Source organism: Manis javanica, chromosome 1, assembly GCF_040802235.1.
Source record: "Manis javanica isolate MJ-LG chromosome 1, MJ_LKY, whole genome shotgun sequence".
Lineage (NCBI taxonomy): Eukaryota > Metazoa > Chordata > Mammalia > Pholidota > Manidae > Manis > Manis javanica.
The window spans coordinates 168,309,928-168,333,254 of NC_133156.1; the positions used below are offsets into that span (position 1 = coordinate 168,309,928).

The 23,327-nt window shown below is 42.4% G+C and overlaps 1 long non-coding RNA gene and 2 gene segments (V, D, J or C); 1 reads left to right on the top strand and 2 right to left on the bottom strand.

Annotated features, from left to right (window-relative positions):
* The window catches only part of LOC118971267 (immunoglobulin kappa variable 2-28-like), a 628,396-nt gene that overhangs the window by 430,538 nt on the left and 174,531 nt on the right, over window positions 1-23,327 (top strand).
* On the bottom strand, window positions 6,785-7,580 carry LOC140847908 (immunoglobulin kappa variable 3-15-like). The segment is given in 2 exon segments: window positions 6,785-7,215; window positions 7,433-7,580. Coding segments are annotated over 2 exon segments (519 nt in total).
* The window catches only part of LOC140850464 (uncharacterized), a 45,875-nt gene continuing 41,850 nt past the window's right edge, over window positions 19,303-23,327 (bottom strand). Inside the window, exon 3 of the long non-coding RNA XR_012133336.1 lies at window positions 19,303-19,395. This is a non-coding gene — a long non-coding RNA (uncharacterized lncRNA). The remainder of the gene's footprint in view (window positions 19,396-23,327) is intronic.

Here is a 23,327-nt window from a genome sequence, read left to right on the forward strand (position 1 = left end):
ATGGACAACTTCCTAGAAAAATACAACCTTCCAAGACTGACCAAGGAAGAAACACAAAATCTAAACAAACCAATTACCAGCAAAGAAATTGAAGCAGTAATCAAAAAACTACCCAAGAAAAAAAAACCTGGGCCAGATGGATTTAACTCAGAATTTTATCAGACATACAGAGAAGATATAATACCCACTCTCCTTAAAGTTTTCCAAAAAAATACAAGAGAAGGGAATACTCCCAAACTCATTCTATGAAGCCAACATCACCCTAATACCAAAACCAGGCAAAGACTCCACCAAAAAAGAAAATTACAGACCAATATCCCTGATGAATGTAGATGCAAAAATACTCAAAAAAAATATTAGCAAACCAAATTCAAAAATACATCAAAAGGATCATACACCATTACCAGGTGGGATTCATCCCAGGGATGCAAGGATGGTACAGCATCTGAAATCCATCAACATCATCTACCACATAAACAAAAAGATAGACAAAAATCCACATGATCATCTCCATAGATGCTGAAAAAACATTTGATAAAATTCAACATCCATTCATGGTAAAAACTGTTAACAAAATGGGTATAAGAGGGCCGGTACCTCAACATAATAAAGGCCATATATGATAAAACCACAGCCAACATCATACAGAACAGTGAAAAGCTGAAGGCTTTTCTTCTGAAATTGGGAACAAGACAGGGATGCCCACTCTCCCCACTGTTATTCAACATAGTACTGGAGGTCCTAGCCACAGCAATCAGACAAAACAAAGAAATACAAGGAATCCAGATTGGTAAAGAAGAAGTTAAACGGTCACTATTTGCAGATGACATGATATTGTGCATAAAAAGCCCTAAAGACTCCACCCCAAAACTACTAGAACTGATATCAGAATACAGCAAAGTTGCAGGATACAAAATTAACACGCAGAAATCTGTGGCTTTCCTATACACTAACAATGAACCAATAGAAAGATAAATCAGGAAAACAATTCCATTCACAATTACATCAAAAAGAATAAAATACTTAGGAATAAACCTTACCAAGGAAGCAAAAGACCAATACCCTGAAAACTATAAGACACTCTTAAGAGAAATTAAAGAGGACACTAAAAAATGGAAACTCATCCCATGCTCTTGGCTAGGAAGAATTAATATCATCAAAATGCCCATCCTACCCAAAGCAATATACAGATTTGATGCAATCCCTATCAAATTACCAGCAACATTCTTCAATGAACTGGAACAAATAATTCCAAAATTCATACGGAACCACCAAGGACCCTGAATAGCCAAAGCAACCCTGAGAAAGAAGAATAAAGTAGGGGGGATCTCACTCCCCAACTTATAGATCTACTACTAAGCCACAGTAATCAAGACAGTTTGGTACTGGCACAAGAACAGAGCCACAGACCAGTGGAACAGAATAGAGATTCCAGACATTAACTCCAACATGTATAGTCAATTAATATATGATAAAGGAGCCATGGACATACAATGGGGAAATGACAGTCTCTTCAACAGATGGTGCTGGCAAAACTGGACAGCTACATGTAAGAGAATGAAACTGGATCACTGTCTAACCCAATACACAAAAGTAAATTCAAAAAGCAACAAAGACCTGAATGTAAGTCATGGAACCATAAAACTCTTAGAAAAAAGCATAGGCAAAAATCTCTTGGACCTAAACATGAGCAACTTCTTCATGAACATATCTCCCTGGGCAAGGGAAACAAAAGCAAAAATTCACAAGTGGGACTACATCAAGCTGAAAAACTTATGTAAAGCAAAGGACACCATCAATAAAACAAAAAGGTACCCTACAGTGTGAGAGAATATATTCATAAATGACAGATACGATAAAGGCTTGACATCCAAAATACATAAAGAGCTCATGCACCTCAACAAACAAAAAGTGATCAATCCAACTCAAAAATGGGCAGAGGAGCTGAACAGGCAGTTCTCCAAAGAAATTCAGCTGGCCAACAGACACATGAAGAGATGCTCCACATCGCTTTCCATTAGAGAAATGCAAATTAAAACCACAATGAGATATCACCTCACACCAGTAAGGATCACCACCATCCAAAAGACAAACAATAACAAATGTTGGCAAGGTTGTGGAGAAAGGGGAACCCTCCTACACTGCTGGTGGAAATGCAAATTAGTTCAACCATTGTGGAAAAGAGTATGGAGGTTTCTCAAAAAACTCAAAATAGAAATACTATTTGACCCAGGAATTCCACTTCTAGGAATTTACTCTAAGAATGCAGCAGCCCAGTTTGAAAAAGACAGATGCACCCCTATGTTTATCAAGCATTATTTAAAATAGCCAAGAAATGAAAGCAACCTAAGTGTCCATCTGTAGATGAATGGATAAAGAAGATTTGGTACATATACACAATGGAAAATTATTCATCCATAAGAAGAAAACAAACCCTACCATTTGCAACAACATGGATGGAGCTAGAGGGTATTATACTCAGTGAGATTAGCCAGGTGGAGAAAGACGAGTACTAAATGATTTCATTCATATGTGGAGTACAAGAACAAAGAAAAACTGAAGGAACAAAACAGCAGCAGAATCACAGAACCCAAGAATGGACTAACGGTTACCAAAGGGAAAGGGACTGGGGAGGAGGGGTAGGAAGGGAGGGATAAGGGCAGGGAAAAAGAAAGGCGGCCTTACGATTAGCATGTATAATGTTGGGGGGGGGCATGGGGAGGGATGTGCAACAGACAGAAGACAAGTAGTGAGTCTACAGCATCTTAATACACTGATGGACAGTGACTGTAATGGAGTTTGTGGGGAGGGACTTGATGAAAGGGGGACGTCTAGTAACCATAATGTTCTTCATGTAATTGTCGATTAATGATAATAAAATGAATTTAAAAAATAAAATAAAAAGAAGAACTGGAAATATTCTACTCGAAGAAAGTGTCACCTGATCCAAAATCAGCCCACCTAAGGACTTAGGAGTGGCTTAGCACATGGACTCATATAAACATATGTCAAACAGGAATAATGGAGATTCACTAATAATCAGAATTTTCTCACATAGAAATTCAACCGTCAAATCTAGAAGACCATTTGTCAGGATCTAGTTGAAACAGGAGCTGAAAGGCAGAGGAAAGTCAGGAGGCAGATGCCAGTGTATCTGAAGACATGACGCAGATGCAATGCATTTGAGGTACATGTGGAGGGGCTGGTGAGTGGAGCTGAAAGAGGGAGGAGGGAGCTGGGGGAGGGCCAGCCCTGGGCTCGGGAGGGGCAGAGGTCACTGTCTCCTCTGCAGAGAAGGTGACAGCACAGCCTCACCTCCAGGGCTGCCTCCCTTCGGGAACAAATTCCCGTTCCCAAGACCTCCCTTCTCCATGGGCCTGAGAGTGACACCAACACAAGGTGTGCTGTCACATGGGCCCCAAACTGAGTGCACTCCTCCTGGCACCTGGCATGGGACAGGACACTGGACCATCTCAGCCCTGTCTCTGAAAAAGTTTCCAAGATGAGAGATGCTCCCAATTTTTCTGAAAATGACTTTTTCACACAGACTCTTTTATAAAGAATCACCACTAAGGCCGTCAACAAATAGAAATTAGGAAAAGCCCTTTCAGGAGCTGTTATTGAGTCCCACCTTCCCCCTCCTGGAAGTGGAGAGAATCATGTTTCTCCAGAAGGATCGGGGCATTTTCGGGGTCTGCACATCTGCTTCCTGCCTGAGGAAACCGAAGGTGAGGCTGGGCTGAGGCGCTGCTCTGGGAGGTCAGGGTGCTGCCCTGAGAGGTGGGTGTCTTGATGAAGTTACAGCGACCTCCAGGCCTGTGAGTGGTGAGCGCTGTCCACACATGTGGAAAAGCCAGAGATACTGGGGTACAGACAGGGACGGAGAGCTGGTTTCACCCAACTCTTCTCCCTCCTTAGGCAACAGCTCTACGTGGACCGCAGGTGGGGACAGAGGACAGTGAGGTGCTCACCCCCTCAGAGGGCCCGCATTGCCAGGCACCCAAGGAAACCTACTGCAACAAGAAATGTCGACATGACACTATTATTTAAGAATTACTAGAAAGGATGAAGGATTTGCCTGAGAGTTCATCCAAAAAGGCAGCTGAAATGGCCACTCCAGGCCAAATGGGCACCATCAGGGAGATTGAAAAATGTTTGTCTGATTCTATCTCATGATCACGCTGGTTTAATGAACACTTGAACTGCCAAGCACTAAATCCACTGAGGATAAGTTCAGAAGAAAACGTCCTGTGTTCTCCTGCTCCTGGTCACAGCCCCACACCCCCTGACTCATCCCTGTGGAAAGGAGCATCTGGGATGAGGGGCTCCAGCTTACACAAGCGCAGGGACCCTCGGCTGGCCTGAGTCTCCCAGAACTGCTCTGGGTTCTCAAAGGAGGGCTGCCTGCACCTCACAGGGGCGTGGAACCTCTGGGGATTATAAGCACAGGAGCCACCCCCTTCAGGACCGGATCTCTGTCTATATGCCCTGGGGGGGTCACATTCACCACATCTGTGACCCTGGTCACGTCCTCAGGGGCAACTCTGGGTGGGGCATGCATCCGGGTCTCCCGCCAAAGCATCACCAGGTGTGACCACAACCCGACTCCACCAGCCCCGCCTCATCCTCCTGGGGATTTGCACCAACCTCCTCACTGCCCCCCACAGCCAGCCCTGTGGTCAGAGGCAGACAAACAGGTCTCTTCTAGAGACAGGGTCTGGGCCCCCAGGAAGGCAAGAGGCAGCAAGTGGCACCACCATCCCAGATCCTGAGCCCCTGCTCCTGTGTCCACATGAGAGAAAGTCCCCAGATGGAGAGTTCCCTCAGGGCCAGACCTCCTGCTCCCTCTTCCCTATTCAGAGCTCTCCCACTGACCACATCCTTCAAACTAACCCCAGTCCTCAGAAAGGCCCACAGAGTCCTACACAGCGTGGCCTTTGATCTACTTCCCCTGCTGTCCCCCTTGCATGCTCCATTTTAGCAACATTGCCTTCCTTCTTTTTCTACATGTGATCACAGATCTGCCTCAGAACTGTGCTGTTTCTTTAAACTAGGACCCTATTTCCTGGAAGTATTCCTACGGCTTATTTCTTCTCTACATTAAAACATCGATTAAGTCATATATTCTCAGAGTAATCTTTATGACCATCCATGGAAGGATTGCAGAAACAGGTGCCCCAACTTTATCCCTCACCATACCCACGCTTTATGCCATGTCACTCTGCTGTTCTGTGTCAAGAGGCAGGGGCTATTTACCTTCTCCTACAGCATCACTTGCACTGACCTAGAATGTGGCAGTGGGACACTGTGTCACTACGAGGCAAGGCTTTAGCAGGCTGTATGTGCGCTCTCTCTCTCTCTCTCTCTCTCTCTCTCTCTCTCTCTCTCTCTCTCTCTCTCTCTCTCTCTCTCTAGGGAATCTACCCCCTGCCATGGAAGTTGAGTGCCATCTACCCAATGAGGAGAGACATGAAGCCGTTCACCTAAACAGCCCCAGCTGAGGGTCAACAAGCTACACAAATGGGGAGGAGAAAAAAGAGACGCAAGCCTTCCTCTGTCAGCTATCATGCAGGTGACCTGTCAGCTAACTTCAAATACCTGAGCAAGCCAGCCAAGGTCAGTCATGCCTGGCCCATAGTAACTTAACGGCTCAGCTAACCATAAGCATGACAGCAATAAAAACACTGCCATCTTGAGCAACTACACTTTTGAGGGTGTTTTATTACATGACGATAGCTAACTAATACCTCATTTGATTTTAAATGTCCCCTCTAAACCAACTAGGTTTACCCCCTGGCTTTCTTTATTTTTCTTTGTAGCACTTACAAAGCTGTGTATTGTTTGTCTCTCCCAAATGGAGTGAAAGCAGATATTTGTGCTCTTGACACATAACATGCCCTCAAAAATCATATCTTGAAGAAAGGAATGATATGGATTCCTTAATATCAGTACTTCAATTACATTTCTAATTACTGGGAGAAGTTGTTACGTGTACTAGTTTTCAGAGGAGACCGGTCAGGTTTGCAGCAATTGTTCCTGAAGCTAAATTTCCTTATTTCACAAGAAGGTGAGGGAACAGCACTAAAATTAATTATATGTAATCCAAGAAATTCAACTTACAGCACGTTTAGAGCCACAACTTCATTCACTCACAAATCCAAGGGGTGCCTATACAGGGAAAGTTGACATATGATGACAAAAGATCCTGAGGAACACTATCCGATCTTTCTAGAATGACAGCTGAATTAGGGAATCACCTTTGTAAGAATGAGTACAATGGAGAGAAATGGACCTAAGAGCAAAGGGTGGTACAAAAGGGGACAGAGTGGGAGAGCAGCTGCAGTGACAGTGGCCAGAAAGGCTTGGCTGGAAAACAGGGTCCATGGAAAGGAAACGCAAGGGAGGGATGCCACATGCTATGTGGAAGGTTTTTAATGAGAGAAGCCAAGGGTTTACTACTGGGAAGGTCCAGAGTTGGAGGGCGATTGCAGATAAAGAAGGAAGACAGTAAGAATAAGGTATTAAAATAGAAATAAGGTAGTCAAGGAGGAACAGGGAAGACAGAATTGATTCACCAGGTGTACAATTCACAGGACACTTTGAGAAAGAATGAACAAACCTTCCTGGCTCACTCAGGGGCCTGTCCATTGGGAACATGCAGGTTTCTACAGCATCTCTAACAGATCTTCAGAGGATTGTTCTTCGATAATACCCCACAAAAAGGGATACAGAAAATAAAACTGATGTAATTTCATCCTTGGCCCTTCCTACTGCCAGGAATTAGTCAGGAGGTGGGACCTCTCAGGCTCATAGAGGAATGTGTGAGTTCAAAGCTCTGCGAGAAGGAAGCAGCTGGCCCAGCAGGGATGCACTGGCCCGTGGCCCTGGGGTTTGTGTTCGAGGCTGAAGCACTGTGCGGAGTATCGTAATTATACTGCTGGCAGTAATAAGTTGCCAGATCCTCAGCCTGGGCACTGCTGATGGTGAAAGTGAAATCTGTCCCAGACCCACTGCCACTGAACCGGTCGGGGACCCCAGATGCACGGGTGGACGCCAAGTAGATGAGCAGTTTCGGAGCCTGCCCAGGCTTCTGCTGGTACCAGGCTACATAGCTGCTAACACTCTGACTGGCCCTGCAGTTAATGGTGACCCTCTGTCCTGGAGACACAGCCAAGGAGGCTGGAGACTGGGTCATCACGACATCCCCACAAGCACCTGCAATCACAGATGGATAAGGATGACACACACACCACTTTATGCTACACACCCTGAAATACATTTTAAAAATAGACTTTCTAATGGCATTACATGTCAATACAAAATTGTGTCTGTACTGGAAATAGCCAGTATTTCTCATTACACCTAAAAATTTTTCAACTCTTAAAAGATATTACTCACTCTGAAAGGATTATGGCGCTTGTGAATTTCTCACCTGTGACCCAGAGCAACAGGAACGTGAGGACCTGTGTCTGTGACACCATCTTGCTGCCCCTGCCCGCCTGCTGCAGCTCAGCTCCCATGGCAAAGGCCCATTTATAAACCCTGAGTAGCTCTGGGCCTGGAGGGGTCTATGCAAAGCAATCACTGAGCAAAGAAGTGAGTTTCATAAGCAGTGGATCGTGAAAGTCTCCACTGTAAACCACGAGCCAAACACGCTGTCACTGAGGTGTACTTGGGTGACTAGAAAAGACACAGACATCACCGCAGAAGCTCTCAGATTAACATTAGAGGCTCTAAAACTAGCAACAGCTTGAAGATCTAATGAAGAGCTTCTATTTCAAATCCAATATGTCTTTAAATGGGCTCAGTTTCCAGAAATGACAGGCTAGGTTCTTCCTATCAGCAATCCTAGTGAAATCATAAAACATGTGGGGATAAAAGGAAGGAGGGAGGGAGGGAGGGAAGCAGAAGGGAAAGGAAGGGACAAAAAGAAAATGCAGATATTTGGGCCCAACTTACTCTTAAATCTACCACCAGAAAATGTTGGATCACTGAAGCCACTTTTATCCTAAATACAATGCAAAACTTCAAACACTTAAGCTTGGGTTTCAGGGCCACAACAATAGAAGATGGGCCCAGGACGTCCTCATGTGGGACCTCATTTGAGCTGGGGGACAGACGGACTCTAATCTCCAAGTAAATGAATGAAAGAGACACCAGACCCTACCCTTCCCACAACCACAGGGAACAGAAAAGAGTGCTCCAAGTTTGCCCCAGGAAAGGAGAGGACAAAAAACAAACAATATTTTGGGGGGAAGTTATGGCCAAAACCAAACCTTGAAAGGATTTTTACTCCATGTATGGAAGGCTTATGTGAGCCTCCCACTCTCCACTCTTAAAATTTAGGTGAAGCTCTTCCTACTGCTGAAGCTAGAGGGCATTATGCCAAGTGAAATAAGTCAGACAGAGGACGACACATACCATGTGATTTCAACGAATGGGTGGCGGCCAGAAGGGAGGAGTGAGGGGTCTGGGTGAGACAGGAGGAAGGGATCAAGAGGAACAAACTTCCAGTTATAAAATCATTCATGAGATGAAAAGTCCAGCATAGGGAGTATGGTCAATAACCCTGTAATATCTCTGTATAGTAACTGCACTTCTCGTGGTGAGCATTTTGTACCTGGGCATAATTGGCACCATTTTTAGACCAGACACTAATATGTCAACTGTCTTTCAATTTAAAAAAATTCCTATGTTATAGGGGTGTTGTGAGAACTGATACAAGATATGTAAGGCCCTCAGCAGACACTGCTTTGATGTAAGGTAAAGAGATAACAAAATTTAGCTCGTATCATTATTGTCACGATGATTATTTGATGATACCGCAAAGAAGTTCAAATTGGGAAATCCTGTAGTGTTTCATGAGCTGAGGGCTGACTTAATTAGTGCCAAACCTAATACATTCTCTCTCTCTCCTTTCATCTGTGTCTTGTTTATTTATTTGTACGGTCTCCTAATGTCATGGTAACAGCATGCATCCTTATAGTTTTGTTCCAAGAAAATTCACTCTTCCAATTATTTTCTTTCCAATTTTCATTAGTGTTTATTTACTTGAATCCCTGCCACTAAACACTCATGTTACCGTTATTTTCTATTTTCTCCAATATGAAAAAAACTTGACTATTTACCTACTTTTTCTACCACTCTCTCACTTATTATTACTATTATTGTGTGTGGTAAGAAGACAATGTAAGATCTCCCCTCTTCATGAACTTTTAAGTTTATAGTATTATATTGGCTGTTTTTTAATATGTCCCTTTGTTGTGCGTGTTTCTGGTAAGGACACATAACATGAGATCTACCCTCTTAACAGACCTCTAAGGGCACAAGACTTTACTGTTGGCTATAAGCACTGTGCTGTACAGATCTCTGCAATTTATTTATCTTGTGTAACTGTAACTTTATACCCATTTAGCAACAATTCCACATACCCCCTACTGCTCCCCTAATAACCACTGTCTTATTGTCTATTTCTGCACATTTCATCATTTAAGATGCCTCAAATAAAAGGAATCGTGAAGTGTTTGCCCTTCCGTGACTAATTTCAATTAGCATGGTGTCTTCTAGATCCATCCATTTGTAGCAAATGGTAAGATTTCCTTCAATTTAAGGTTGAATAATATGGCCTTCTATATACACACACCACATTCTCTTCATGCACTCACCTGTCAGTGGAGTTGACAGGGTTGTTTCCATATCCTGACTCTCATTAACAATGCCACAATGAACAGAGAGTGAAAAACTCTTCAGAACCCTGATTTCAATTCATTTGAATATATACCCAGAAGATTGCTGGATCATATGTTAGTACTATTTCCAACTTTTTTCGGAACTCCATTCTATTGTCTGTAACAGCTGAAAAAATTAACATTCCTTTCAACTGTGTTCAAAGGTTCCATTTTCTCTAGAACCTCAGCAACATGTATCAACTTTTGTTTTGTTTTTTGCTATTAGCCAGCCTAATAGGCTTGAAGTCTTTGCAATTTGCATTTCCCTAATAATTAATGATGTTGAGCATCTTCTCATACACTTGTTGGCTGTTGTATGTGTTCATTGGAGAAATGCCTATTCAAGTTCTTTGCCTATTTGTTAATCAGGTTGTTTGTTGGTTTTGTTATTGAGTTGTAGGAGTTTCTTATGTATTTTGCATATTAATCGTTATCAGATATATGGTTTGCAAATATTTTCTCCCATTGCATAGGTTGGCTTTTTACTCTGTTGATTGTTTCTTTTGCTGAGTATTGACTTTCTAGTTTGATGTAGTTCCAGTGGTTTATTTCTACATTTGTTGCCCATGTTTTTGATGTCATATCTAAGAATCCAATGCTAAAACCAATGTTATAAGCTTTCCTCCTGTGTTTTTTTCTAAGAGTTTTGCAGTTCAGTTCTTATGATGATTTTTTGAATTGAGTTTTGCATGTGGTATTAATTAAGGATTCCATTTATATTATTCCTGTTTTGCTCTATTCTTTATTCATGTGGGTATCCAGTTTTCTTGACACAATTTCCTAAAGTGAATATCTTTCTCCATTGTGTATTCTGGACACCTTCATCAACAATCATTTGACCATATGTACATGAGTTTTATTTCTGGGCTCTTTATTTTGCTTCATCAGTATATATGTCTATCCTTATATTCATACCACACAGTTTTGGTTATGGTAGGTTTACACTGTTTTGAAGTCACTAAGTATGAATTACTGATTTTTATTCTTTCTCATGAGTTTTTTGATATCAGGATCCTTTGTGGTTCCATATGAATTTTAGGATTTTTCTCTATTTCTATAAAAATGATGACACTGGGATTTTGGTAGACATTGCATGGAATCTGTAGTTTGCTCTGGGTAGTATGGACTTTTTAACAATATTAAGTCTTCCAGTCCATGAATATAGAATATCTTTCCATTTATCTGTGTCTTCTTTAATTTCCTTCAGCAATGTTTTATAGCTTTCAGTGTAGATGTTTTTGACCTCCTTAGTCAAGTTGATTCCTAAGTAATTTTTGTGGTGCAATGGTAAGTAGTATTGTTTTCTTGTTTTCCTTTCAGATTATTTATTCTCAATATAATCAGGACCATATATTAAAAACCCACAACAAACATACTCTGTGGTGTAAACTGAAAGCATTTCATATAAAATCAACAACAAAGCAAGAATACTCACTATCACTGCATCGATTCAAAATAATGCTAGAAGTCCTAGCCAGAACAATTAGGCAAGAAAAATATAAAGCATTCAAATTAGAAGAAAGAAGTTAAGTTATCTCTGCTTACAGGTGACATGACCTTTTATGTAGAAATCCCTGACAGTTCCCCCAAAAACAAGACTGTTAGAACTAAAGAACAAAGCAAAGTTGCAGGATACAAAATAAATACTCAAAAATGAGTTGCATTTTTATATGCAAATTACACCACTTTTCTCCTCTATTCTTTATGTATGTAGATTTTAATATAAAACATTTGACATGAAATATTCAAGTAAAATGGACACCCCAGATTCTCCATGATATTGTACGGCTTCACATTGCCCTGTAAACACCTTATAGAGTTACAGATTCACCTCACCCTAAGCTGAGAAAGCAATAAAGAAAACGCCTTTATCTGCTGGAAACAACGGCGGCAAGGATAAGGTCCCAGGGCAATATTCAGAGTCACCAGTAGCAAAGTACACACTGCAGTCTCGAGCTCATGAGCAGTGTTCCAGGCACATCACTAGATGAGTTCAGCAGCATTCATCCAGGGTACATTTCCCAGCTACAAAGCCCCAAGCCTTCCCTTCAGCCTTCCCAGTGTCTCTATAAACTACCCAGTGTAACTAAGTTCCTCTCCAATATATTTCGTGACTAAGGGTTGATGGAAGCAATGGATTCCCGTAAGATGAACTAGTTTCCATGTCATTCCTGGGCCACCTGAGTCATTATGCAGGTGGTGGGACTGTTATGGGGAAGGCTGAGCTGTCACGTCCCAGGAGCTTCCTACTGGCAGAGCCCCGCCAAAAGCAACAGAGAAGCAAGTGTTCAGGAGCCCCAGGCCTGGAGCCGCCCGCACCCCTCCCCACTGTCCACAGGGAAACTTGGTGTTTGGGGCTCCCGCCCTGGGAGAGGCTTTCATGCTCTGCTGAGGACCATGAATTTGAACATGTGCCTCCCCAGGTCTCACTGTGAGGATGAAATGTGGCCCAGACCAATGCCCACAGCAGTGACTAGAGACCCAGAGACATTCTCAGATGACAAATGAATCATGAAGTTAGAATTCGTGTTTATTTGCCAGTGTATAGACAGATTGTGGACCTACTGGTGGTGAGTTTGCACAGACCTGTGCTAGTGGTTCCCCTTGTGGGCAGATGGTCAACATGAAGACGAGAGAAGCTCATTGTCCACGTTAGAGCTCAAGTCAGAACTGCACACCAGTAAAGGGCCAGTACTAGTGTGTTGCAAAAGCCGCATGGAGCATGGAAAGTGCCCTCTGGGAAGGGGCCTCACTCTTACGTGCCCAGCAGCCTCGGGAGACATGGTCACACTCTCAAGTAAACTCATACAAATACACAAATACATATACACCAACATGCAATTCAACTACCAAGAAATTAGGAAATGTCATATATGTCAAGGGAAAACCAGAGCTTCACAGTAGGCAAAATGGTAGAAGCACATTTTATTTAGGACTATTGCAATAAGGGTAAATAAGATACTGGATAGAGCTGGGATTCATTCTGAAAACAGCCTGAGCAAGTGGGAATTTATAGCCAAGAAGAGGTTTAGGAGTCAATGAATGGACAATTATTAAGAGGAAACACCAGGATTAAGGGGTTCTGGCTAATCCTGAAGACATCCCAGGCTGATCAGACATCACCTGTAGGATGGAGAGGGTGAGGAACCCGATTAGTTATTCAGGGTGATCAGATATGCAGAGTGGGGGTCTCTTGCTAAACTGACTTAGCAGAGTTCTGGGTAAATCTGGATTCTACAAGAAAGTGCATACACGGGCCCAGGAGAAGGGTCAGGAGCCAGAATCAAGTTCAGTGAAGCAGAGAGTGTTTGTCAGCTGTCTTCCCTCTCTTCTGTTGTGCTTCACTCTTACCTAGTATGCAGGACAGATGGAACAAGAGCAGCTCAGCACCTTGCCTCTCAGCCAAGAGCAGGGTGGCTTTAAGACCTTTAAAATCATCCCTTAAATACACTCTTAGCCATCAATATTATGACCTGGGGACAAAATGCAAAGATCCTTTTCTGTCCTCAACTGTATATGTGTCTTTGCTCTCATTCTCCCTTAAAGGGTTCCCTCGATCTCAGTCCTACATCATTTTGCATGTCTTTCCAAGATTTAAAAATTTCAACTCTCACCACAGTGTTTTATCAGGTCCCTGGACACATCACCCAGGATATTCAATCCAAAGGACATACACATATCTATTACTTTCTATTTTCTATCAATTTCAACTTCATGCAGTCTCAGCATTAATTCAATTGATTATTAAATTGTCTGAGTTGCCTTAAAATTTTTCAGATCTTAAATCCTAAGCCTAGAAATGATGTTCCCATAGGATCATTTACAGAAATCATATCCCGAAAAAGTTTGCCTCTCCCTACATAACTTCTCTTGGAGAAGCAGTAGAAAGAGGATGGGGCCTGGTTAGAAAACTGGAGGAATACTATTCAGCAATAAACATGGACAAACTTTCAAAAATATGCCTATTGAGGGGAGTCAGATACAAAAGCCACATTCTGTATGATCCCATTCACATGACATTTCTAGAAAAGGAGAAGTTACATGTCCAGAAAGTAGATCAGGGTTTTCTGGGGCTGATTGAGGGACCAGTGACTAATTATAAATAGGACCAAAGAAGTATTGTTGATGATGGAAGTACTGTGAAGATGGATTGTGGTGGTAGATGTTAAAACTGTATATATTTATTCAAATTTATTAAATAGTTCTTTAAGATTGGTGAATATTATGACATAAATTATGCCTTCATTAAACCACTTAAAAATGGATCAAATCACAGCCCTGAAAGAAAGAGCTTCATTACATTTGGCTCTGAAAATATAGATTACAAGTGTATTAAACCACACAAATAATCAGCCTTATATCAGAGAGGGCATTCTGTCCACCCACAGACAACAGCAACTGGGAATAGTGGGGAACTCATCAGCCCATTTATCAACAAACAAAAGACTTCAATAAATCTTGTCTTCTTGCTGCTTAATTGTAATACAGAAAAATAAACACAAATAAGAATTGGCCAGTAGCCATGGCAACCCAGAAGCCAGGAGGACCCTGAGGCCTCTCCTGAGCCCCCCACACCCCAGAGGGGCAGGCCCTGCGTTTTGGTGCCTCACGTTGTAGTCCACAACAACATAAGCCATTTTTTAGTTGCAAGGGTTCCTTCCCCCTTTTTTATCTGGATCAGCAGAAATTTCATTTACCTTATCGTAATTTCCAAATTTTACAACTACATAATTTATTTCTAATGCCTAACCCTTATCTTAAGCCTTCTATCATCCAAAAAGGAAATTTCACTCTGATAAATTCTGCTTACAAATCAGATGAAGATAAATTTGATGACAGTAGGAAAACAGAATGAATAATAGAGAGCATTTGGCTGGGGATTGGGTATTCGATAAAGTAGCAGAAAAAGGCAGGAATCAGCATTAATAATTACAAATAGAACAACCATATAATCCAGTAATTTCACTACAGCACATATTTCAAAAGGAAATGCAAACAAGAATTTAAAGTGATATATGTACTCCCATGTTAATTGCAGCATTATTTACAACAGCCAAGTGTCCATTCATGGACGAATAAAGCTACTGTGGTATATATACCAAATGGAATATTACTCAGCTGAGATAAAGAAAGAAATCCTGCCATTTGCAACAACATGGATGGACCTTGAGGGAGTTATGCTTAGTGAGGTTAGTCAGACAGACAAAGACAAGTACTCCAGGATCTCACTTATGTGTGGAATCTTAAAAAGCTGAACTCATAAAAACAAAGACTAGAATGGTAGTTACAAGAGACTGTGGGGGTGGGGAATTGCAGATAAATACTACTAGATAAATAAGCCCTGGGGAGCTAATGCACACCTTAGAGATTATAATAAAAAATACTGTTGTCTTTAAATATGCTAAGAGACTAGATCTTAAATTGTTTTTACCACAAAAAAGAAATGATAATTTTCTAACATGATACTGCTCTTAGCTTGCAGGTGCTAATCATATTGCAACATATAAATGTATCAAGTCAACATATTGTACACTTTAAACTTCCACAGTGTTATATGTCAAATATGTTTCAATGCTCTTAAAAAAGACAAGAACTAGGTAAACTGAGATGACACATTCAATGGTTGATTTCCTTGTGGTTCAGGTGGGATCTGCACAAACACAAGCCAGAAACAGGGTTCAAGTTAAGAATAACATCGAACAACTGGAAATATTCCACTGGAAGACAGTATCACCTGATCCAAACCAGCCCACCTAAAGACTTTAAGAGTGGCATAGGACATGGAGCAGTATAAACATATGACAAACAGGAATAATGGAGATTAATTAATAATCAGGTTTTTCTCACACAGAAATACAACCATCAAATCTAGAAGATCATTTGTCAGGTTCTAGTAGAAACAGGAGCTGAAAGGCAGAGGAAAGTCAGGAGGCAGATGCCAGTGTATCTGAGGACATGATGCAGATGCAATGCGTTTGAGGTAGATGTGGAGGGGCTGGTGAGTGGAGCTAAAAGAGGGAGGAGGGAGCTGGGGGAGGGTCAGCCCCAGGCTCGGGAGGGGCAGAGGTCACTGTCTCCTCTGCAGAGAAGGTGACAACACAGCCTCATCTCCAGGGCTGCCTTCCTTCAGGAACCAACTTCCTGTTCCCAAGACCTCCTTTCTCCATGTGCCAGAGAATGAGACCGACTTAAGGTCTGCTGTCACATAGCCCCCAAACTGAGTGCATTCCTCTTGGCAACTAGCATGCGACAGGGCACTGGGGCCATCTCAGCCCTGTTTCTGGAAAAGAATCCAAGATGAGAAATGCTCCCACTTTTTCTGAAAACTACTTTTTGACACTGACTCTTTTACAAAGAATCACCACTAAGGTGGTCAACAAATAGAAATTAGGAAAAAGCCCTTTGAGGAACATTTATTGAGTCCTACCCTCCCCCTCCTGGATGCCTTGGAGGGAATGATGTTTCTCCATAAGGTAGGGGGTACATTCAGGGCTGCACATCTGCTTCCTGCCCAAGGAAACCGAGGGTGAGGCTGCACTGAGGCACTGCTCTGGGAGGTGAGGGTGCAGCCCTGAGAGGTGGGTGCCTGGACAAGAGAGCGACCACAGCACAGGGAGGGGTGACAGCTCTCCTCACACATGAAAATCCAGAGATACTGGGATGCAGCCAGGGACGGAAAGTTGGTGCCACCCAACTCTTCTCCCTCCTCAAGCAACAGCTCTCTGTGGACCACAGGTGGGGGAGGGAGGACAGTGAGGTGCTCACACCCTCAGAGGGCCCGCATTGCCAGGCACCCAAGGAAACCTACTGCGACAAGAAATGTCGACATGACACTAATATTTAAGACTTTCTAAAAAGAATTAAGAATTTGTCTGAGATTTCATCCAAAGGGCTGAAGAAATGGCCCCTCATGGGGGAAACCTTTGTCTTATTCTGTCTCAGGCTGGTTTAATGAACACTTGGGCTAAATCCACTGAGGATAAGTTGAGAAAGAAAGTCCTGTGTTCTCTTTTTCCTGGGTCACAACCCCACACCCCCAGACTCATCCCTGTGGAAAAGAGCATCTGGGATGAGGGGCTCCACCTTGTGCAGGTGCAGGCACCCCCGGCCAGCCTGAGCCTCCCAGAACTGCTATGGGTCCTCACAGGAGAGCTGCCTGCACCTCACAGGACCCAGGCCCTCTGGTAATTATGAGCACAGGAGCAGACCCCCTCAGGACCAGACATCTGTCTACATACTGTGGGGGTCACAGCCACCACATCTGTGACCCCGAGCACATCCTCAGGGGCAACTCTGGGTGGGGCATGCACTCAGGGCTCCTGCCAAAGCATCACCAGGTGCGACCACAACCCAACTCCACCTGCCCCGCATCATCCTCCTGGGGATTTGCACCAACATCCTCACGGCCCACCACAGCCAGCCCTGTGGTCAGAGGCAGACAAACAGATCTCTTCTACAGACAGGGTCTGGGCCCCTGGGAGGGTGGCAGGCAGCAAGTGGTACCACCATCCCAGATTCTGAGTCCCTGCTCCTGCGTCCCAGTGAGACAAGAAATGTCGACATGACACTAATATTTAAGACTTTCTAAAAAGAATTAAGAATTTGTCTGAGATTTCATCCAAAGGGCTGAAGAAATGGCCCCTCATGGGGGAAACCTTTGTCTTATTCTGTCCCAGGTGGAGAGTCCCCTCAGAGCCAGACCTCCTGCTCCCTCTTCCCTATTCAGAGCTCTCCCACTGACCACATCCTTCAAACAAACCCCAGTCCTCAGAGAGGCCCACAGCGTCCTACACAGCATGGCCTTTGATCTACTTCCCCTGCTGTCCCCCTTGCACGCTCCATTTTAGCAACATTGCCTTCCTTCTTTTTCTACCTATAATCACAGATCTGCCTCAGAAATGTGCTGTTTCCTCAAACCAGGACTCTGTTTCCTGGAAGTATTCCTAAGGCTCATTCCATCTATATATCAAAACATCGATTAAGTCATATATTCTCAGGGTAACCTTCTAAGACCATCCATGGAAGGATTGCAGAAACAGGTCTCCCATCTTTATTCCTCCCATACCCATGCTTTATGCCATGTCACTCTGCAGTTCCTGGGTCAAGAAGCAGAGGCTATTTACCTTCTTCTTCAATGGCATCCACTACACTGATCAAGAATGTGGCAGTGTGTCACTGTGTCACAGAGGGACACTGTGTCACTGTGAGGCTAGGCTTCAACAGGCGGTATGTGCTTTCTTTCTGTCTCTCTCAGGACCATGCCAACTGCCATCCGAGTTAAACACCATCTACCAGATGAGGAGGGACACGAAGCCACTCACCTAAACAGCCCCAGCTGATGTTCAGCCAGCTCTAGAAATGGAAAGGAGAAGAAAAAGATGCGAGCTGTTGTACATCAGCTAGCACGGAGGTGACCTGTCAGCCAACTTCAAATACATGAGCAAGCCAGCCAAGGTCAGTCATGCCTGGCCCATATTAACAGAACCGTTCAGCTGACAATAAGCATGACAGCTATAAAAACACTGCCATCTTAAGAAAGTATACATTTCTGGGTGGTTTATTACATGACAATAGCTAAGAAATAACTCATATGATTTTAAATGTCTCCTAGCCAACAAGGTTTGCAATCTGGCTTGAAGCAATCATTCCTGAACGTGAATTTCATTATTTCACAAAGATGGTGAAGGAACAATTCTGATATGACTAGAGACTTCCACTTTTACACTGAAATGGGCAAGTTAGTTACCTGTTATCCAAGGAATTGAACTGATAGCACACTTAGAGGCATGATTCCCTTCACTCGCAAATCCAAGGGAAGGAAATGTTAAGAAATGATGACAAAAGGCATTGAGGGACACTATCAGATCTTTCTAGAATGACAGCTGAAAGAATTAGGGAACCGCCTTTGTAAGAATGAGTACAATGGAAAGAAATGGACTTAACAGCAAAAAGGGGTACAAAAGGGGACAGAGTGGGAGAGCAGCTGCAGTGACAGTGGCCAGAAAGGCTTGGCTGGAAAACAGGGTCCATGGAAAGAAAACGCAGGAGAGGGATGCTGCATGTTATGTGGAAGGTTTTGAATAGGAAATGCCAAGGGTTTGCTATTGGGAAGGTCCAGAGTTCAAGGGTGATCACAGATAAAGAAGGAAGGCCATGAGAATAAGGAATTAAAATAGAAATGTGCCAGTCAAGCAGGAACAGGGAAGAGACAATTGATCCACCAGGTGTACAATTCACGGGATGTGCTGAGAGAGGGTGACCAACCTTCCTGGCTCACTCAGGGGACCTGTCCATTGGGAACATGTAGGTCCCTACGACACAACTCCTGACAGCATCTCTTAGAGATCTTCAGAGCATTGGTCTTCAATAATCTCCCACAAAATGAGACCCAGATAATCCAACTGGCTTAATTTTCTCCTGGGAACTACTTACTACCAGGAATCAGTCAGGAGGTGAGACCTCTCAGAAAGATAGAGGGATGTGTGTGTTCAAAGCTGTGGGGGGAGGAAGCAGCTGGCCCAGCAGGGATGCACTGGCCCACGGCCCTGGGGTTTGTGTTTGAGGCTTAAGCACTGTGAGAGGAGAGCTGTAAGCCTGCTGGCAGTAATAAGTTGCCAAATCCTCAGCCTGGGCACTGCTGATGGTGAAAGTGAAATCTGTCCCAGACCTACTGCCACTGAACCGGTCAGGGACTCTGGATGCCCGGGTGGATGCCGAGGAGATGAGAAGTTTCAGAGCCTACCCAGGCTTCTTCTGGTACCAGGCTATGTTGCTGCTAACACTCTGACTGACCCTGCAGTTAATGGTGACCCTCTGTCCTGGGGACACAGTCAAGGAGGCTGGAGACTGGGTCATCACGATGTCCCCACAGGCACCTGCAATCACAAATGGTTAAGGATGACACACACACACACCACTTTATGCTACATACCTTGAAATATGCCATTTTAAAAATAGGTTTTCTAATGGTATTACATGTCAATACAAAATTGGGCCTGTTTTACAAAAAGCCAGTGTTTCTCATTGCATCTTAAAATTTTTTGACTCTAAGAAAATATTAATTGCTCCAAAAGGATTATGGCGCTTGTGAATGTCTCACCTGTGACCCAGAGCAACAGGAACGTGAGGACCTGCGTCTGTGACACCATCTTGCTGCGCCTGCCCACCTGCTGCAGCTCAGCTTCCATGGCAAAGGCCCCTTTTATAAACCCTGAGCAGCTACTCTGGGCCTGGAGGGGTCTATGCAAAGCAATCAATCAGCAAAGAAGTGAGTTTCATAAGCAGTGGATCGTGAAAGTCTCCTCTATAAACCACGAGCCAAACACGCCGTCACTGAGGTGTTGTCAGGTGACGAGAAGACACAGAGGTCACGGCAGAAGCTCTCACATTAACGTTAGAGGGTCTAAAACTACAAAGAGCTTGAAGATCTAACGAAGAGCTTCTATTTTACATGCAAAATGTCTTTAAATGGGTTCAGTTTCCAGAAATGATGGCTAGGTTCTTCCTATCAGCAATCCTAATGAAATCATAAAACATGCTGAGGAAAATCGAAGGAGGTAGGGAGGGAGGTAAAGAAGAAGGGAGGCACAGAGGTCGAAGGGAAGGGAAGGGATAAAAAGAAAATGGAAAATTTTGGGTCCAACTTTTTGTTAAATCTGTGTCCAGAAAATGTTGGAAGCACTAAAGCCACTTTTATCCTAAATTCAATGTGAAACTGCAAACACTTAACCTTGGATTTCAACGCCAGCACAATAGAATATGGGCCCAGAATTTCCTCATTTGGGGAGACATGTCAGACCTAATTTGAGCTGGGGGCAACAAGGACTCTGATCTCCAAGTAAATGAACCAAAGAGAAACCCAGACCCTATGCATCCCACAACCATAGGGAATGGAACAGAGGGCTCTAAGTTTGCTGCAGGAAAGGAGAGGAAAAAAGAAAAACAAGATTTTGGGGGGATCTTATGGCTGAAAACCAATCCTGCAAGGATCTTTACTCCATGTACACAAGGCTTCTGTGCACCTACCACTCTCCACTCTTGAAATTTAGGTTAAGATCTTTCTGCTGGTGAACCTAGAGGGCACTATGCTAAGTGAAATAAGTCAGACAGAGAAAGACACATACCATGTGATTTCACTTTCATGTGGGATCTGAAGAGCAAAAACAAATGAAACACATGTAGAAACAGAGTCATCAGTTCAGAGAACAAACAGGTGGTGGCCAGAAGGGAGGAGTGAGTGGGATGGGTGAGACAGGTGACAGGGATAGAGAGGTACAAACTTCCAATTATAAAATAATTCATGAGATGAAAAGTCTACATTGAGAATATGGTCAATAATTCTGTAATATTTTTTTATGGTAACTACACTTCTTGTGGTGAGCATTTTGTACATGGGCATAATTGCCACTATTTCTATACCAGACACTAATATGTCAATTATCTTGCAACTAAAAAAAATTCCCGTCTTTTGGGGGTGTTGTGAGAACTAACTGATACAAGATATTAAGGCACTTAGGAAAGGCTGCTTTGGCGTTACGTAAACAGTCAACAAAATTTAGCTAGTATCATTATTGTTATGATGATTATTTGATGATACTGCAAAGATACTCAAATTGAGAAATACAAATTGTTTCACGAAGGGAAGGGAAGGGATAAAAAGAAAATGGAAAATTTTGGGTCCAACTTTTTGTTAAATCTGTGTCCAGAAAATGTTGGAAGCACTAAAGCCACTTTTATCCTAAATTCAATGTGAAACTGCAAACACTTAACCTTGGATTTCAACGCCAGCTGACTTCACTACTGCCAAACCTAACACATTCTCTCTCTCTCCTTTCATCTGTGACTCGTTTATTCATTTCCACAGTCTCCAAATGTCACAGTAACAGAATGCATACTTAGAGTTTTCTTCTAAGAAAATTCACTGTTCCAATTATTTTTTTCTAATTTTCAATAGTGTTTATTTATTTGAATATCTGCCACTAAATCCTCAATGTTACCATAATTGTCTACTTTCTCCAATTTGAAAAAAACTTGACTATTTACCTACTTTTTCTCCCACTCTCTTCACTTATGATTAATATTTTTCCATGTGATAAGAAGACAATGTAAGATCTATCCTCTTCATGAACTTTTAAGTATATATATCATTACTAGTTTTTTTTATGTCCCTTTGTTGTTCTTATTTATGGAAAGAACACTTAACATGAGATTTACCTTCTTAACAAATTTCTAAGTGCACAAGTCCTTACTGTTAGCTACAAGCACTGTGCTGTACAGATCTCTGCAATTTATTTATCTGTGTAACTGTAACTTTATACCCATTTAGCAACTATTCCAAATATCCCCCTCCTCCTCCCCGTATAATAACCACTATCTTTTTGTCTATTTCTGTACATTTCATTATTTTAGACGTCTTAAATAAAAGGAATTATGCAGTGTTCGCCCTTAGGTGACTAATTTCAAGTAGCATGGTGTCTCCCAGGTCCATCCATTTGTAGCAAACGGTAAGGTATCCTTCATTTTCAAGGTTGAATAATATTCCCTTGTATGTACACACCATTCTCTTCCTGCACTCACCTGTCAGTGGACACTAGGGTTGCATTCATATCCTGACTATTGTTAACAATAACACAATGAACAGAGAGTGCAAAAATCTCTTCAGAACCCTGATTTCAATTCATTTGGATATATACTCAGAAGTTAGATTGCTGGGTCATATGTTAGCATTATTTCTAACTTTTTTAGGAGCTCTATACTATGGTCTATAACAACTGTGCACAAATTTACATTCCTGCCAACAATGTTCAAGGGTTCCAATTTCTCTACATCCTCACCGACACTTACAAACTTTTGTTTTGTTTTATGCTATTAGCCAGCCTAATAGGCATGAAGTCTTTGGATTCGCATTTCCCTAATGATTAACGATGTTGAGCATGTTCTCATACACTTCTTTGCTGTTTGTATGTTCTCACTGGAGAAATGCCTATTCAAGTCCTTTGCCTATTTGTTAATCAGATTCTTCATTGGTTTTGTTATTGAGTTATAGGACTTTCTTACAAATTTTGGTTATTAATCCTTATCAAATATATGGTTTCTAAATATTTTTTTCCATTGCATAGGTCGCCTTTTTACTCTGTTGATTGTTTCTCTTGCTGAGTACAGGCTATCTAGTTTGATGCAGTCCCAGTGGTTTATTTTTGCATTAGTTACCTGTGTTTTTGGTGTCATATCCAAGAATCCAATGCTAAGACCAATGTTATGAAGCTTTCCTCCTATGTTTTCTTCTAAATGTTTTGCACTTCAGTTCTTACATTGATTTTCTTAATTGAGTTTTGCTTACGGTATTAAATAAGGATTCCAGAGCAGCAGAAATCTCCTCCCAAAACCACATATATTTTTGAAAATACAACAAAGACAACTCTTCCTAAATAAGGATTCCATATATATTATTCCTGTTTCACTCTATTACATGTGGATATCCAGTTTCTTGACACCCATTTCTTAAAGAGACTATCTTTCTCCATTGTGTATTCCTGGCACCTTTGTCAACAATCATTTGACCATATATGCATGAGTTTACTTCTGGGTTCTTTATTTTTC